The following is a 19,432-nucleotide window of genomic DNA, read 5'->3' as shown; positions in this document are numbered from 1 at the left end:
AATACCTAGCTTTTTCATGGCTCTTAATGATAGTCAGGACTCTTAAACTTATCCTACTCATTTATCAGCAGCCAGAAAACAGGCATTTAATACTAGTTTTAACCACAAAATAGTATCTATGACATATACATAAGTCATCATCCTACATCCACTACTGTTTTGCTTCTTCTGGGGGCCAAGAGACAGATTTGGCCCACAGGCAAACCACCAGGAAGAATGATAGCTCCATCTGGTACATGGGACATGGGGCAAGGGGAAGAAAAAGCAATGCTTTGTCCTTCAGGTACCTGAAATGCAAGTTCAGCAGGAGCTCAGGCAAACCTCTGAAACCGGGTGCCTTGTGCAGTACGTAAGGATGCTGATGCTGAACAACAGCGTGTAGCAGGTAAGGATCAGAGAACACAATTTAAGCTTATTGGTTTGTCAAACTGAATTTCCTGGCTGGCTAATAGGCTATCTTTCCTTCCATTTGTCAGTGCTCTCTCATTGTCAAAAGGTCCTTGTACTCATCTATCTCAAATAGCCATGTATTGTTTTACTATTTCTTTCTTTACAGAAGTTTTTCTCTCCACTGGAACTGAGCAGCACCAACTTTCTTTGTTTATCTAGCCTTTGTTTCTTAACAGTTCTATACCTGGCTTTTAAAATATTTGCTATTAAATTGATTCTCCACTTTCCCAACCTAGGTTTCGCTGTTTCCCTGCTCAACATAGACAATTGGACCTTAAAAAACACCAAATCTCTAAAAAATGGTAAGAATGATATTGAGAGATACAATCTTCACAGTATTATCCAAGTGCTAGAAGTTTTTAAACCCCACTAATATTACCTGAAACTTTGATTGCTTCAGTATCAGCAGCCTGAATTTGAAATTTCCTATGTTATTTTCCAAACGTAAGAAATTATCTTTTTGAAGATCAGCCTGGTCAGACCTGAGGAAGCCAAGGGTTATTTTTATGAGCTGATACTGTTTGTGATTTGGATTGTTCCTTTTCTTTGCCTGTAACTACATAAGAAAGGCATGGGTGGTGTCTATGTGAAGACTTTGGTTTAGCAATAGCAGCATAGTGCTAAAAGCTGTTTCTCACACCACAAGAATACCAGCATGTGAACTTCAAGAAGACTTCTCACCATGTCTGATGGTTTTCTTATTCATAACTACTGACTTCTCTAGAAAGTACTTAAGGACCTTGTAATGAAAGCACGAGTTAGATATTGATATTATTGTGTTGCTCTACTAGACTGAAAGCGATACTTTACTGATCTAGTTGCAAAGTCTAGGGTAGAGTTAAGATATAAGGACATGAAGTAAAGTCCCGTGCTAGCTTGTTGTCAAAGACTGCCTCCACGAGACACAAATGTAAGGTGATTCACGATCATTTTTGGTTTGGAATCAAGTAAACTTGGATATGGCCATCAAGCTGTTGTCTTTGGATACAGAAATTGGCATGCTTTAACCATGCTAGTCTTATGGATCATTTAACATTTGTGGGCCTTAAGTGAATGTCTCGACACCTACTCAAATGCAGAGACCCAGATATGAGAATGAAATCTCTTGGTGCATGCAGTGTGATGATACTAATCCACTGGAAGAACTCAAGAAAGAGTTCTCAGTCAAAAAAACTAAATTCAACTTACACAAAAACTTCAGCTAGACATGATGGTTGTGTTAGATGAACAGTGAAACAAAAGCGTGCTGGGCTGAAGCACAAGAGGAATGGAAAGTCTCATGAGGCCTTTTAAGTGACGAGAATTTTGCCTGGATGCAGCATGTGAGGTGTGACTGTCTCATGTTTTGGTGATTCTACAGTCACGCATGGGAATAGGAACACATATTGTCTTATTTGGTTAACTCTTACGGCTGCTTATATATGGAAGGCTCGATTTTCCAAATACTATCTGAATCACTCACAATTAATCAAAAGAGGCCTCTGCTCAGCAGTAGGTCAAAAAAGACGAATGCTGCTCCTCAGTCACATTTCTCATTCAGAGTTTCTCATTCATACAGTTTCACAGGGGATTCCTCTGTTAACTAGCTGTTTCAGAAACTTGTCATATGATAACTGTCAAGGCTTGTATTCATTTATTTTTTTTTTAAACATTGAACATTAAATCTCCATTGAATATAAAAGTAAGATATTGAATGTATTTTTTGTGTATGGTTGTCTGCATATATTTGAGGGCTTTTCTGGTTCACTCTGAGGCTGTGCCTCAGGCCTTTCCCAATCCCTGTGGCTTTTCAGTGAAAATTGATTACATTTCATTACAATGTCCTTAATGATATATATATTTATCATTATCCTCAGAGATGGGTCTCTTCTCACGTATACCAGTTTTGCACTAGCCTCCATGGGAGGAACACTAAATGAAATGAATTGCAAAGGTTTCCCAAACAGCCAGGCAGAGAGAAAATAAAATAAATTAAACAAGTAACATTTCTGTGATTAAATCTATTTTACAAGCTTAGCATGGAAACCAGGGGAATCGGTCAAACAACAGTAAGTATCAGCCTGTGGTTAGAAACATTTAAAATAAATAAATAAATAAAATAAAAACAGCTCTTTTTTCATTGTTCTTCCTGCTCCAAGTGCCTCCATCACTGGCTCCCCAGCGCCAGGACTCGGGGATAATCTCCCTGAATATCTGAGGCGTAGAAGCCAACAGGATTAAAGCACCTCGTGCTCCTCAGCACAGTCATGTGGTGAGCTGCTGATCCCAGCAAAAGGCATCGTTTCTCAGCAGAGTTCTCACTTCATTTCCCTATATGTTGTCCCTGCCTTCCTGACATTCTCTGTAACCATGAGGAAATAATTCATTGTGCTTTTAGGAAAAAAAATAAAAATAAAAATAAAACACTCTTCTAATAACAATGACAGCTGAAGAAAACTGGATAATTCGTGTGCAATTCACCCAGAAGGAAACCAACTGCTGTCCCTTTAATTCAAGGGGCAATTTCAAAGTATGTATAACATCCAATGTCTCTCATATTGTTCCATTAGCTCCGATCAGGCTTTCTTAGAAGAAGAAAAAGAAGGTGGGAGGTCTGGAGTAACATATTGAGCAAACAACATAGATAGGGGATTTGCAGACTTCATGGTGGGAGAAACACCAAAGTCAAGGCTTGTTTTCCAGGTCCTGCTAAAAGTACTTTTGTCAAGTCTGTTGGCAAATTGCCTGTACTTTCCAAAAAAACTGTGGAGATTTGGGCACAGATTTGAGTGTAGTCTTAACCATTAAAGTGCTATTGATTCCAGTGGAATTAAACTATTTTTTCTTGAAAAGTTTATCAGCTCTCTTGTGAAAATACTTTGTCATATGGTAGCCTGGGAAAAGCAGCTGTTGCTGAAATATGAAAAATGCCATGCCAAATCATGTGTTTGGTTTCTGCCCTATATGCACACTTAATTTGACTCCATCTTATGTTTACTTTTCCTTAAAAAAAATAAAATGTAGTCTACCCCAAAAATATTTTTCTCATTTTCATATTCACCGTGCATATTTAATTGATCAGATTCCTCTCAGGTTTTTTTTAAACAATCATTTACACCAAAGTGTATTATCAAACAACTCTTTTGAAGATCCGACAGTTGTTTCTGCATCCAAATTTTAATTTTACTTCCTCTCCAATTGCCAGAAGAAAGCAATCATGTGCTAGGCAGAAGATTAACAAATTGTAATAAATGTCTTTATTTTGAAACCTGTAGGGGGTGGGCGAAAAAGTCAGTTGGCTTTCGCCCAGAACATGTGATAATCAGATTAACCATGAAGTGTATTCTCTGTGTAAATGTGCCCAGGGTAGGAATGGGGAAGGACATTGGTGGGTGTACTGTAGTAGAAGTCAGCAGTGAAGCATTCCCAGGAGAAGGGAGAAAGTTCTTTTATACCCAGGACATTGCAGGGGTCAGAGAGGGCTCTCCATGCACTGAAGTGTAATGCTGATGCTCTCCTGCTGCTCTGTGAGGATGTCTCTGTTTGCCATGGGTTTCCTGCTAGTCATCCTTCAGCCGTCTGCCGGGCAGTTCCCCAGAGCCTGTGCAAACACCCAGAGCTTGCTGAGGAAGGAGTGCTGTCCTCTCTGGGACGGAGACGGGTCCCCCTGTGGGGAGCGTTCCAACAGAGGGGCCTGCCAGGCCATACTTCTCTCTCAAGCTCCACTGGGGCCACAGTTCCCTTTCTCAGGAGTGGATGACAGAGAGGACTGGCCTTCTGTGTTTTACAACCGGACCTGCAAATGTAAAGGTAACTTCATGGGATTCAGCTGCGGGGAGTGCAAGTTTGGTTTCTCGGGACTCAACTGCACTGAAAGGCGACTGAGAACGAGAAGAAACATCTTCCAGCTCACCAACAGCGAGAAGGACAAGTTCCTTGCCTACCTTAACTTGGCAAAGAACACCCCCAGCCAGGACTATGTCATTGCCACTGGCACGTATACCCAGATGAACAACGGCTCCAACCCCATGTTCAGAAACATCAATGTGTATGACCTCTTTGTGTGGATGCATTATTATGCCTCTCGGGACACACTCTTAGGTGGGTCCAATGTGTGGCGGGACATCGATTTTGCCCATGAAGCCCCTGGTTTTCTGCCTTGGCATCGTGTCTTTCTGCTCCTCTGGGAAAGTGAGATCCAGAAGATAACAGGTGATGAGAACTTCACCATCCCCTACTGGGACTGGCGAGATGCAGAGGACTGTGTGGTCTGCACGGATGAATACATGGGTGGCAGACATCCAACTAACCCTAATTTACTCAGCCCAGCATCATTTTTCTCCTCCTGGCAGGTAAGGACAGGCCAAGGGGAAAAGATGGGGAAGGAGAAGAGCAAGGGAAAGGCAAGAGGAGGGGAAAGCTGATTGTGTCAGAACTATCCTACCTGACTTTAGGTACTTAAGTGAGGTGCACAAGCTGGAGAGAAAGTAAACTGCCAGAGAACAAATGATTTTACATGGACTTGATCTTCATTTAGAGCTGTTCATTCATCTCTCTGTCTCTTCTTTGACTGTAGGACTTAGACAGCTTAATTAAGAACAAAAAAGTTAGTCTAGAAGGAGGAAAGTCATGTCTTTGTGTCCAAGCATGACCTTTAGCAGGCTAAACAGGCTCAGGTTTGCTGAAGCAGCCAGCAAAGATAAAAAAGGATTTATGTATGCAAGTTGCTAGCACACAACCATTGCAAGACAGCTGGTGACTGAATAATGGAAACAGAAGGAAACAGTTTTCAGAGGCTCTACCCCTGTCCAGGTGTCTTCCTCCCTGCAAGTGTTAAAAACTATCCAATTAGTCTTGTCTGCTTTCAACTTAAATAAACAGACAAATAAATAAGTAATCTTTAGAGCATGGAAGAAACAGCTGTGTTATTCTCCTCTGTAGTTCAAAAGAAAAATAAGAAGGGATCTCTGTTGCTCAGAGGAACTAAGAAATAAACTCAATAGCTATTCCCGCCACTTAAAAGCACTGAAAGTTAGTCCCTAAACCAGGATTACTGTACATATTCACCTAGGAGATATTTACCTAGGTCTCATATATTTGAACTATACTGTGCTGTTCTAACACCAGAGGCTTCTAGATGTTTTTAGTCTCTTGCTCATTACTACCAGTGCCTAAAATACAGTGACATTAGCTTCCATAGACATACTCCATCTTGACAATAGCAACAGTCCCTTCTGGTGCTGAAGTCTATGAATACGTTGGTGTAAATCTTGCTTTGTTCTATTTATTTCTGTACCAATAGCCCAGACGAAGGTTGAGCAGTTTTAGTGATTTAATGAAAAGTGAAAGAGATACAAGGCAGCAGCTCTCAGATTACAAAACAATGACTAACAGGGCTTAATGTACTGGTTTTCTGTGTTTAATCTTGATTTGTGTCCCCTAAACAACATAGACTGTGTCTATACCTGTAAACTCAATCATTCCTGGGTACTGTAACATACCTATTTTAGGACATTCTTCGGCATATATTTTATATGTATTATACAGATATATATATGTAAATATATATATATTATATATCTATATTTATATGTAGTTGTACCCCAAGCAGGTACTTTTCAGGGACCATTTCTAGGAGGTTGTTTGCATACAGTTAAACCGTTTGGGAGACAAAGATGGGTTTGCTAGCATAGACATGGATTATTCTGTGCCATTTGGTCCTAGTGCCTGGGAACATTCCTGGCCACTTTTAATTTACCGGTGTAGGCATAGCCATAAAATACATATAGCCAAAAACATGTATTTTGATCCCATATATAAACCTTCAACTCATTTCTAACAGTATTTATCTGTATGAACTCTGCTAATTTAATTAGATTGCATTACCAGAATGAAGTGGATCTGATGCTGTTCAGTGCTAAACTAAATAAAAAGTTACATGGAAATGGTGCAAGTGTTAAAGTGGAATAAATGAAACTGGAATTGAGCGGGCTACCTGTGTCAAGTGGATCTATCAGTGCAATACACTGGATGAGATAACCAAAGTAGTAGGAGACAGGGACTATAAAGGAATCAGCAAGTTGCAAGCAGTGTTTTCTAAAAGCCCTGGAGGGATCAGATAATTACGTGTAGCTTACTTTTTCAAAGGTATTATTAATCATATCCAGATTCTTAGAATTTCTCCATCATTGTAATAAATACCCAGACACTTTACCAGTGGTAGTGAATATATTTAAGAAATAGTCAGTTTATAACTTCTCATTTAAGGTCATTGTCACAAATATACTCTGAAAATAACTGCTTTTTTAATGAAATAAGTTGATTTTAAAATATATTTTTATAACTTCAGTGGGCACAACAATGAAAATTGTGCTATATTTAAAACACGTTCAATGTCAGCACGTAAAAACACCTAAGTATTTGCTGAAGCTTTCCAAGTAATTTCTGCAAATGGTTGCTTATCACTTACATTTTTCAGTCACTTCTGGAACTATTACACTTTCATCAAATTTCCAAAACAGGATTATAAACAATTTTAACTTCAAATAGTGACATTCCATTTAACATCTTCTATCTGCTGCCTTATTTAGAGAAAGAATGAACGAGATTGATCAGAGCTGCATTTTCAGTCAGTTCAGGATGAAGATACCACACAAACTGATATTTCTTTATTGGCCTTGAATTCAAATTTAAATAATTGCTTAAGATAGAATAACTTAGTTGATACAAGTAGCACAAAATAAGAGATCAGAATTTCACTCCAGAAAATCAAAAGGGAACAAAAATAGAATTAGCTTCAGCCTGAAAACAGCCATAGGTTTGCTGCAGAATATGTTGATTATCCAAGCTCTGTAGCTAAACAACAAGGGGTAAAAAAGAAAAAAAAAAAAAAAAAAAAAAAAAGAGGAGGATCCAAATATGTGAAGGAATTTAGGCTTTTATAAAGCATTCTTTATATGAGGTAGAGAGGGCAGGAGAAACATTTTCAATAACACATCTATAATATGGTATCCTTCAATAATTTTAAGTCTATTTCCAAAGCATAACAAAATAATGCTTGTTACATTAGGAAATTCTGCGTGAGATGCAGTTATGGATTTATTTTAAAAAAAGGCAAAGTGCTTATTTGCAGAAGAGCATCTCCTTTTTTTTTTTTTTTCTTTTCTTTTTAAGCCCTAAAGAAAAGAGAAAATACTTTATTCCATTGAGAAGTTGCCATGGCAACATGGATACCCATGAATACTTGCTGAAATTCTTGCTTTCCCTTTACTTTTTCTTCGGCATGCTGCTATTACCACTTAGCTGAGTGAATTATCTGTCCACATTTTTCTCATGTTTATTATCTAAGTGAAACTTTTGATTCCTGACTCTGTTTTTACCAGCAAGACTATCAGGAATCTTTAGTGTTTTTGTTTGTTTGCTTTGTTCATGATTTAGGGTGGGTGGGAAGGATTTTTTTGTATGCTTTCGGTTCCTTGCTTGTGATGATTCAAGTGTTGCATTTAGATTTATTTAGGACTGCATGACACCTACTAATGCTTTACCAAGTTTTGCAATTCCATGCTGATTTAACAGAAAGTGAGGTAGCAAATACAGCTTTTCCATGACATTCTGAGAGTTTTTTGTTTTTGTACTCATTTGTATCCAAGCTAATGGATTTGCTAAAGAAACAGTTATTATGCCTCACTTAAATAGTAATAGATGAAATTCTGCTCTCCTCTGCACCAGAGATAATTTGGAGAAATTACTGAAGTCAATGGAGCATTTTCTGCAATTAAAAGCAGAATCTTTCTGTTAGAAGTTAGCATCAGAGCTTTGGGGTTCCCTCCATGTGCTAGAGAGACAACGAGGAAAGTGCTGTTTTAGGTTTACAGTTGTGGAAACATGGCCACACCACTGGGTTCATCCCCCTGAATTTTGTCTCTTCCAAAAGAAGAGTGCCTTGAGAGAAGTAATTACACAGTGTGGAGAGCTGTCTGCTCTCAGCTGCGCTGGTGTAAGCCTGGAGCCAATTCTTTGCTGCAAGCACCGAGAATTTCCCTTAGCACTTCATTCCGTATCGCCCTGCAGAAACACTTACACAAATACAAAACTACTACAGAAAGGGAACAAGTTACACAAATAACAAATGGATACAAGGCTCCTGAACTAATAATGGCAGTACTTTAGATCCATTACCTGGAAATATGACTTCATAAGAAATATGAATTTCAGCTATTCAGGTGCAGTTACTTAATTTTAAGCACAGTTTACCAAGGAACTGTACTTGTTGAATAGTCTGAGGGGAACATTTGAAGCTTTATTTTCTGTTCACCATTAAAAAGGGTTAACAAATTTCAAAAATATAAACACCAGAAGCCAACACATCTTGATTCTTAAACCAGCCAAGCCCTACATCCATCTGCTTGTGGACAGCTGAGTATCTCATAAATTATAACAGTTAATTTTTATTGCAACTTATAGGTTTTTGTGTCATCCATAAGCAGGTAAATAAATAAATAAAGCCCAAATGGAGCAAACAACTGTAAAAGAAGAATTTATCAGGACTGATCTCATGATATGCTATCCCCACCCTGAGGGAAGTGGAATCTGCACACAGCAGGGACAGCCAGTTGAGCATCCTCTGCCTTTTTATGTCATTATCATCTGAAAGTAATTCCTGCGCTTCCATGAGATCATGGATGGCTAAAAGCAGAGTTTGGCATGTGTCTGTCTCTTCTCTAAAATATAGCCATTGTTGATCAGGAATTGTGTAGCGTTAAAAAATAAACATATTCCAAGGTATAGAAATAAATAGCTAAGGAATTTCAAAAAAACAGATTGATTGCTTTTGTTTTGTTTTTAATAATGCACCAGAAAAAGAACCTTCCTGTAGAAAGGTAAGTCTTTGAGAATTTATGTTAGATGTGAAGACAACAACTCTAACAGAGCACAGCTTGAAGACAAGTAGAGATCAGGGAATCAGATTCTGTCAAGCCAGAAAGTGTTAATGAATATTTCAGCTGTAATTGATAGCAGAGTTTCCTACTCCACCCAAGCACAGTTCTGAGGTGTTGAACCAGATGTAAATTATCCACTAGTTTTGGGCTGTCTCTGAGCAAAGAGATTAAACTCAGCCAGCCTTTCCTGAAGGCTGAGAAAACACCTTGAAGGGCCTGGGTTTGTTTCAGTGCTGTCACTTCATGTTTGTCTCATATCTTTGTAGCCTGAGTTTTGTAGCTCTTCCAGTTAATGCTTATGCTAGAAGGGTCACAAAGATAATTAAATTTCTTTAAAGTTTAACTTTGCGATTTATTTTTATTTTTTTAATTTTTTTGCCTGTTTTACCTTTCAATTCCTGGTAATATTCAGGAGTACATGAACAATCAGATATAATGATACACAGTCTATTACAAACCTTTTGGGCTACTATAGATACAACACCTTTTAAAGTTCTACCTATAAAAGTGATCTCCCAAAGTACAGTTGTACAGTTTGTTCTACTGTAGATCGTTTGGGGATTTCCTTGTATTTTTCTCATTTTGCGAGTACATTAGCTTCTGCATGCCACTTAATTAGGATTAGATCATGCCAGGCCCTAATGCAGCCAAAATAGATAAATAAATAAAAATAAAAAGTAAACCTCTTTACAATTGCCACGTTTTAAATCTGGCATGAGGGCTGCACTTTAACGCCATTCCCAAGCAAGAACATGTGAATAAATGGAGAAAGACAGAGCAGAGAAAGGCACTGAACCAGTACAAAATTTCTTTTAGACACATAATGGGACCCGGGGCTCCGATTTAGGCATCTAGACTTGTTGTAGGACAAGCAGACACAGGGGAATGCAGCAAGGAGGACTTGGAAATGCCCACATCCCACCCTTGGGAGTGGCAGGATGTGTCCCACAGACAAGCAAGTCAAGTGGTTGCTCTGGCTGCACTCTGAAGTATGTATGTTTAGGCTATATTAACCTGGAGCATAACACCATGAAAACATACAAAATCACAGAATCACAGAATCGTCTAGATTGGAAGAGACCTCCAAGATCATCTAGTCCAACCTCTGACCTAACACTAACAAGTCCTCCACTAAACCATATCACTAAGCTCAACAACTAAACGTCTTTTAAAGACCTCCAGGGATGGTGACTCAACCACTTCCATGGGCAGCCTATTCCAATGCCTAACAACCCTTTCGGTAAAGAAGTTTTTCCTAATATCCAACCTAAACTTCCCCTGGCGCAACTTTCGCCCATTCCCTCTCGTCCTGTCACCAGGCACGTGGGAGAACAGACCAACCCCCACCTCTCTACAGCCTCCTTTAAGGTACCTGTAGAGAGCGATAAGGTCGCCCCTGAGCCTCCTCTTCTCCAGGCTGAACGATCCCAGCTCCCTCAGCCGCTCCTCATAAGACTTGTTCTCCAGACCCCTCACCAGCTTCGTTGCCATTCTCTGGACTAGAGCTTCTGGAGAGGGGTGAATTTGGGCTTGGTGAACTTTTGGGTGGTCCTCTGTGGAGCCAGGAGTTGGTCTCGACGATCCTTGTGGGTCCATCCTGACTTGGGATATTCTGTGGTTCTTTGATTCTATGCTACACATATTGCAGGTCCCTATGAGCATAGATACAAAGCAAGCACAAAGTATTTGTCACCAAAAATCCCAAAGCTTTGAATTTAAAAATAGCAGACATAGGACTGAACACTGCCAAAGAGTCCTGTAACACAATTCCTGTTATTTAGGCACAGGGACTGGTCTGTGTAAGCAGTAGCATACTAAAAGACAAAAGGGTTTCCCATTTGTGAAAAGGTGCGAGACAGCTGCAACAGTTACACACATTTACAGTCTGTTTTCTAAGAAATGATACAAAGAGCTGTGCTAAAGATCTCAGCTGCAGTGCACCAAGGGATTTTTTCTTGTTTTTTTTTTTCTTTTTGGGTGTTACAAGGCCCAGGAATGATGTTGCACATTCTGGACTGCCATCTACTGGCATTTACTCTGCTAACTACTTACATAAGCTGATCCTCAGAGCATCTTGCTAACTATTTCTCTAGAGAGTGTGGATTTATAATGCAGAAGAGCAGACATTCGTTCTGAGTATGAAGCTTTTTACAGAGTGAAGAGAGAAAGTTGCTCAGGACTTTTACAAAATGGAATAAGAAAAAAACCAACATGTGTTTAAGCAGTGTTTTGCTAGTAGAAACACCTACTGAATTGTGAAAAAAATCTCAAATAATTTTCTTCAGACAGGATCTTCTGTGAAGCTATTTTATTCGCAATTGCAATGGCAGGCGTCCTGTCAATCAGGAGCGCATTTTAGTAAACAAATCATAACCTTTATTCCCTATTACCCGATGCCTGATCACCTCCCCTGTTTCCTCATTGGCTGAGTGCTACAGGTTCACAAGCTACTTGACGCTCCTCTATACCATATATGTACATTTTTTCTTTTTTCCAACCCTTTAATTTCTCCTTTCTTATGTTTTGAGAACTTGTGATCTTTGTTTTACCATTCTCACACTGCCCATCCTGTTTTTCTCAAGCTTCTACCTTATTTTGGAACAGTGAGGCCTTCTACTGTCCACTTATCTACTTAGCATTTCTCCTTACTATGACTACACAACTACCTTGGAATACAGAAAAGTAATTCTCTACTGCAAAAACACAGCTTAGTTTCTCACATGAAGCTTTTTACAGGGTGAAGAGAGATATTTGCTCAGGACCATTACAAAATGGAATAAAAAGAACAATGACGTGTTTAAGCAGTGTTTTGCTAGTTGAAACACCTACTGAATGAAAAGAAGGCAATTATGTGACCTATTTCATGTAAACTTTATGCAGATTAAATCTAGAAAAAAAAAAGAAAAGGCAAAAAAAAAAAGCTTGACTGGCCTTTGTGCTGTTACAACTTACACAACACATGACTGATGAAACAGCAAATAATAGTTTCAGGATAGAACCATACTTTGTAATACCTCAGTTATACCTTTCTGGAAAAGCATCCTGGCTAACTTTATGGCCAGTCTTTAATTTGTAGTGCAGAATAAATGGCAGAAGGGCACAGATAAGCATTTTCATTCCTTCCCCTTATGCTGTTATTTCATGATCATGAGTTAATGGATACCTTATAGCATCTGGCTTCTGTTTGGTTAGTCAGACAGTTAACAAGGGCTACACTGAGACATAAATTGAACAATAACAAAATAAATAGACATTTATAAGCCTCATAACATTAAGAGTTGCATTAAATCACGCCGAAACAGATAAACAAAACATTGGGGAAACGTTCCTTTGTTTAGTATATTTGAGCTCATGCCTGAAGATCTCCCATCTGAATATTTGAGTTTTGAAGACAACATGCGGTTCCTCTTTAGGACACAATAGGGATGTGTCTCCATGGTGGTGGGGAGAAGATGAAAAGACAGGAGATGACAGGGCAGAGAAGCCGAAAGAAGATCTACATAAGGACTGGAGAAAACAGAGCTAGACAGAAAGCTTACATGCATGTAGTTTCCAAGCCAAATGCAGACTGGGAAATGGGTTGAGATCCACCAGCCAAGGCTCACTTGTTTTCTTCACTAGTGCATTTCTAGGGACATAAGGCTGTCCATTCTTTACAAACAAACAAATTACTAGAGCATTTCCCACAGCCTGAAACCTGTTTTCCTTTTAACTGGGTTGAACTACAAGAAAGTAAATTTTTACAAAAAGAAAACAATCATAAAAACAATAGTACAGCTGTACTTTGTGTTTATAAATGTAGGTCTTTCCATGTTGTTACATCTCCCTTCCTGGTGAATTCTGAAAAGAAACATTTTAGAGCTGCCAGGAGGGATCAAGTTCTGCACACATGAAACTCTGTTGGATAACCACCTAAAGCCTCCAAGGGCATCTCACTAGTTTTAACAGACTGGGACAAATCTCAGTTAAAAGAGAGTCTCAGTGGATAAATTTCTCTGATAAGCTTTCTTATCTCCTCAAAAAAAAAAAATAAATTCATGAGATTCATATTCATAGGAAACTTATCACTTAAGAACTCCAGCTCCTTAAGAAATCTAGGTTATATCACCAGCTCTGTCACACACTTTCCGTGCATTTGTGGTCAAATCACTTAGAAAAATGGTATTTCTCATCTCCTTCCAGTCATCCAAAAGTTCATTAGACAGCAAAGCAAGTTGCCTTTCTCTCTGTCTTTAGTGACTTCAGAGGCACATCCATGTCCCCAGGGTGTGATTCAGCCCATCCTAATGCAGAAGCAGAACATTAAGTTGAACGCTCTTAATTTTGCTTTCCTTGCTAACTGCAGTACAGAGACAGTTTTCACATTGATTTTTTTTTACACATTTTCTTTCATTGACTTAATCAATGGAGAGAGTTTGGTACCCCTTAGAAGTAAGTACACCTCACCTACCAGACGTCTGGTTTCGGAGGGCTGAATCACACGCAGGAGATGCCTCTCTCTCTCTATTGATTGCAGAAGTTGCTCTAAAGCGCTGCTTCAATCCAGCAATTCGTACACAGCTAGTGCTGGCAAAGTGAATCTCCCACTCAATTCCTTCACTAACAGAGAATCTCATGTTCTTCTACCTCATTCACAGAAGAAATGATTGCTTTCAATAACATTCTTCATCGTTTCTGTCCATGAAACAGGAACACATCTCCAGGATGAAAGACTTCTGGAGGTTTCAGTGTTATGTGTTTTCTCTTAAGATATATCACTAGATATTAAGACCTGTTATTTTTCCATACAGTTTTCTTATTAACTGCATTGATTACCTGTTAACCACAGAATCCTATATTTTGAATAGATTTCTGCTTGTTTGGAGTATTGTTTGGTGTTTTGTTTTTTTGTTTTGTTTTCGGAAAAAAATAATGCAAAGCACTAGACAACACACCTTGTTCAGACTCTCAGCCTCATCTGAGGTACATATGAAACAACTCCTGGAAGTTTTGAGCCACTGTTATTCGTTTTCATTTTTGTAGACCCCATCAGCTGTGCCACAAGACGGGACCGCCAAACCGTCTAGTCTGATTTTCTACTTGTTACTGTGTCATTACCTTTTCCACCATCCTCCATTCTGACTGCACGTCAGGCAGGTTTTCCTGAATGTAAAGAAGAAATGTGTGTTAGTATCTGTACTAAGTGCTTACGGGTTTATTTTAGGAGAACATGGGGAAAAAATAAAAAATAAAATAAATAAAATAATAAATAAAATAAATAAAATAAAAAATTAAAATAAAATAAAAAAAATAAAATAAAATAAAATAAAATAAAATAAAATAAAATAAAATAAAATAAAATAAAATAAAATAAAATAAAAAATAAATAAAATAAAATAAATCCTGGCCAAGAAGTGGATGCAGTGAGAGCTAGTATATGAGAGTTCTTATGATGACCATGAGATCTTCATGGTCATCATAGGACCTACATCCTTAGGTAACTAATAAGTTGTTGTGGCTTTTAAAAGATTCTGAGTGACACACGAGTAACACTGATGGTCTGTGTGGTCACTTTTAACCCATAGCAAATGTGAAGGAGTTTGATTTACAATTATCTGAGTGTCATTTAAAGTTACATTGAGCTACTAGTTACTTAACTACTGATTTGAGTATTCTCAAAGTGAACTGGCAGTTTCCACTTCCAGTCATCTGATGGTCATCTGATTAATAATGACTTGTTATGTCATGGTACTTTGTGAACCCAGAACATTTATACAAACAATGCTAGATTCTGACAGTATTTAATACTCGTATCCCTCTTTCTGCCTCAGGTCCTTTTCCAATACCCATGACTATGGTACCTCAAATTCCGATATATGTACATCTCCACAATATTCCTGTGAGGAACGCAGTATTTTCCTGTTCTGTACATAAAGTGTCATCAAAACATAGTGAAATTAAGTGATTTGCCCATTTATTCTGACAAAGCACAGACAGATATTTTCAGAACAGAAGATAACTTTTTTTCATATTCCAAATCAACAGTTCTCTCTTTCCCACATGGGGAGACAAATCTGCAATTATGGCTTTGTTCAGTAGTCTGCTGAAGCCAAAAACCTCCATTAGCAACTGCAGTAGCAGATTTAACTCCATTTGAGTCCCACTGCATTGGTTGGTAACACTGAATTTATCTTCAGTGAGCTTTCAAGTGCATAAATAAGAACCGATGCCTTAGTCCATATGGACAGCTTCAGACACCCACAAATGTATTATTTCAAAATGTGCACCATTATTAGAGGTGTCTTCTATGAAATATACAAGCTCATATTAAAATCATTCATTAAAATAATTAAAATTAATGTATATTATTGCAAGAAACATTATATTGTACATTTCCTTAACTCCTTTCTAAATAATAATAATAATAAACAAAGTACCTCTTTCCTGCTTGAGTTTTTTTTTCTGTTTTTACAACTGCAACTCTGCTAACAGAAAGTGTTTTATACAGGTAATCTGTACTCAGTCTGAAGAGTACAACAGCCAACAGTCTTTATGCAATGCTACTAGTGAAGGACCATTACTGAGAAATCCTGGGAACAATGACAAATCAAGGACTCCAAGGCTCCCATCTTCAGCTGAAGTTGAATTTTGTCTGTCACTGACTCAATATGAATCTGGATCCATGGATAAAATGGCCAATTACAGCTTCCGGAACACTTTGGAAGGTAACATATTTTATTCTGTTTTGCCATTTCTAACAGTAACTTGAATTTCTCTAGGATTAGAGCCTTTAAACTTTGGACAGTTTTAGCTGGTTCCATGAAGCAAAACTAAAGGAAAAGCTTCCTCCTGTAATAGCAACATAGAAAGAACCATGTTAAAGTTGATAAGAAAATAGAAACTGCAGGCTAGATCAGACTCTAAATCCATCTATGAGGTATTGTCTCTGCAATAGTCAGTACCAGGCATAGAAATGTAATGCTGCATAAAAAAAGAGATCCTCTAATAACCTACTTACACTTGATCGTAACCACGTCTATTTGGGTTACAGGACTGTCTTGGGGTCAACATTATACCTAAAACACTACCTTTAGTATCTCTTCCTAAAGTGTTTAGTTTTCGTCTTAGTTATCAAACTCTCCATCTTGTTATGAATGTTCCTAATTTGCTAAGAAACATGGATTCTTTTGTAAATGGAATAGTTATTCTTAATCATCTATCAACCCAATCTCATTTGGATATTGCTAAATTGCTAATAAACAAGGATAGCACATTATAGCTATCAATAAACATTGCTTCCCTGCTGCATTATATAACTACTGAATCAAATAGGACATATTTACACTGATATCCCAGAGATTTTTGCTTGCAAGGAAACATGCAAGTGTCAAAACGATACAATATAGGTGTTGGTGTGAGCATAAGAAAACAAAGCTTTTAATATGTTCAGTGTTGCTCTTAATGTAGTGTGGAATGTTATAAAGCTGTCTTGGGGGTGGGGGGGGGTGGTGGTGGGGGAAGGGCAGTTAATGCAATTATTCCATAAAAACAGTCAAAAATGTTGAATTTGTGTGCTGGAGTCAAAAGAGAATATAGACATTGACTCCAGCTCTGGATATAGTTTTGTTTTCTACCCTTGAAAACAGAAAACAAGTGAAGTATGGAAAAGAAAAAGGTGACATAACTGAGTAGAATTTTTATGCATTTTTCTCCATGAAGTATGTAAACAGATACAAAGAGTAGAATAGGAAGAGTAGAGAAAAAGGAATTGAAGTAAACAAGTCATGAAATAATGACATGCTGTCAGTATTGTAGACAAAAGCATAGCCATAGTCTATGGAAGTTAAGCAGAGCTATGGATGTGTTTACTGAGTGGGCATAATCAAAATGGACCTCTCACTTTCAAAGGCTATATTTCAGTATCATGACTGCTGACTAAATAAGGATAATTCAGTACTTGCTTAAAAAGAGGAAAACCTGTGTTTGGTCAAAGTTGAGCCTAAACTGACAGCTAAACAAAGCCATAGATCAAGTACAGCCCTTTGAAGCAAAAATATACAAATAACATTTCCATATTAAATCAACAGTAGCTATTCGAAAAAAAAAAAAAAAAAAAGTCAATAACATTTGACAGAATTGTGCAATGACCAGGAATGTACCTATAGCTTCCAGAGAGCCGGGAAGTAATTATTTTAGTTCTAAAATCAGAATCAGTGTTCTGTCTGAATAATTTATCAAACCCTTTCCCTATCATTGTCTCTGTCATGTTAATTTCATGGCAATCTTGGTTGATCATGGCTTTATTGCTGTCATCTGTCAGTCATACCATGGGGAGGGTCATGCTTTAATCTGAATTGTGGCAATGTTACTGCATCTGAAAGGAGATCTTGTAGATAAAATTGTCTTCCAAGTAAGTTCCGTTCTGTGTAACAACCCTTCAGAAGCTGAAGAGTGTTCAACTTTCTCCTTAGTGAGATGGTGAAGCTCCATCTCACCGCCACAATCGTTCAGATGCACTAGGTAGGCACCATTAGGTTCTGGTGGATTTCATGTGATTTAGACAATTCTTCCAATAGACTGGAGACAAAACTACATGTTATTGAGGAAGGACACAAGTCAAATGTGATCCAGAAGCTTAAGTAGTTACAGAAGCAGTGTATATTATCTTGGGCATAGTGTTGCATGGCTTCTGGATGCATCCATTTAGTCCAGAGCAGGGGCAGAGCAAATTCATTCCTGTCACATTGGTCCATCCATATGTGCCTTCCCTAGCATGCACCACAACCCTTTCAGAGCATCTGTCTGATCCTTCACATGTGATTCAAGGAGGGAAGAAAAGAGATGGAACTCCTTTTCTCTGGCAGTGAAGGCCATTTGCAAGTCCTAGAATCCACATGAAGGGAGGCTAGGAGGCTGCAGAGGAATGACTGAGGCAATGAATGTCCCCTCCTTAGAAATTCTGTAGACATGAAACCAAAAACCAAAACAATTCAATACTACAGTGCTCTCTCTTCTAGGGGAAATCCTGTTAGGTGACCATGTTGGCTTGTCACTGCCAATGCACTTACTAGATGCCTTATTGTTGTTTAACTTTAATAGCCCAGCTTAAGGAGATCTACAGTGCTCAAGAGCTGTTGTGGAAGAAAATAAAGGTCAACAGAGTGCAGAAGCACTGCAGCAGCACATAACTACGTGAAAATAACTCCTCCTTTTTCCTTTTAGCCTTGTATCTTTTAAACTCAAGGACCTAGTCCTAAGATCTGATCACTTAGTTTCATGAAAGGCATTTTTTTTTAACCCATTCTTCTAAAAATTGTTACTGAAAACTCCAAAAGAATAAGACATTCCCTTCCAGTACAACTACCATTTCCCTCTTTGGTGCTTCCATGAGGAAAGCTGTTTCAGAGCATTGATTTTAGTTCACTGTAAGGTTTTGGTTTTGCTATCTTTTTTTTTCTTTTTTCTTTTTTTTTTTTAATATAAGACAATGATTCCTGTCAAAATCTTGAATCACTCCTTTTCTTCCATATATATATAAGTAATTTTGAATGACTCCCTTGTTATAAGTGCAATGTACAAAAGGTAAGACACTAAATGTGTATTAAATGGCCTCATGGTATGAAAGCTCTTCTTACCTCAATATTTCACAAGGTTTCTCAGCCGTAAAATGTCTTTATTTTCATTAACACAAATATGTCTCAATATATTGTCAGGGTTGGACCCCTCTGTTTGCTCTCAATTCATTAAGCATTTTCTTATGCTAATGAGATACATATTGACTTTAATAGTGAACAAATGCAGAAAAAAATAATGGCTATGGACAGAATTAGGGTGAGGACTATAACTTGTCCGAATTGACCCACTTTGACAGCACCTTCAAGTTTTTGTTTGTTTGTTTGTTTGTTTTCCCAGATACATTTCTCATTTGTTTTACAATCATTAAAATAGAAAAGTAGCAGTAATTACAAAACAGAATTTCAGAACACTGGGCAGATTTTGTCCATCAAATTAAGTTACTGCCTTCCTGTGTGCAGAAGAAGTTGTATAGGATGTATACTACAAGTCTTCTGAATATTTTAAGAGAC

The 19,432-nt window shown here is 38.0% G+C and overlaps 1 protein-coding gene and 1 long non-coding RNA gene across 4 annotated transcripts in view; one reads left to right on the top strand and one right to left on the bottom strand.

Moving 5' to 3' along the window:
* TYR (tyrosinase) overlaps positions 1 to 19,432 on the top strand; it is an 86,452-nt gene that overhangs the window by 29,191 nt on the left and 37,829 nt on the right. Inside the window, exons 1-2 of one of the 2 annotated variants that reach the window (XM_013178156.3) lie at positions 3,691 to 4,781; positions 15,856 to 16,072. In XM_013178156.3, the coding sequence (XP_013033610.3) occupies positions 3,933 to 4,781; positions 15,856 to 16,072 (1,066 nt within the window). In that variant the 5' untranslated portion in view covers positions 3,691 to 3,932. Of the gene's footprint in view, positions 1 to 3,690; positions 4,782 to 15,855; positions 16,073 to 19,432 lie in introns of those variants that run through there. The other variant, XM_066989911.1, reaches the window with a different exon arrangement.
* LOC125184361 (uncharacterized) overlaps positions 5,062 to 19,432 on the bottom strand; it is a 51,900-nt gene continuing 37,529 nt past the window's right edge. The window contains exons 3-4 of one of the 2 annotated variants that reach the window (XR_007168273.2): positions 14,303 to 14,510; positions 5,062 to 11,020 (exon numbers count right to left, since the gene is read on the bottom strand). This is a non-coding gene — a long non-coding RNA (uncharacterized lncRNA). The remainder of the gene's footprint in view (positions 11,021 to 14,302; positions 14,511 to 19,432) is intronic. The other variant, XR_007168274.2, reaches the window with a different exon arrangement.

Source organism: Anser cygnoides, chromosome 1 (genome assembly GCF_040182565.1).
Source record: "Anser cygnoides isolate HZ-2024a breed goose chromosome 1, Taihu_goose_T2T_genome, whole genome shotgun sequence".
Taxonomy (NCBI): domain Eukaryota; kingdom Metazoa; phylum Chordata; class Aves; order Anseriformes; family Anatidae; genus Anser; species Anser cygnoides.
The sequence above is the reverse complement of the archived record's forward strand: the minus strand, read 5'-3'. Positions and strand labels throughout refer to the sequence as shown.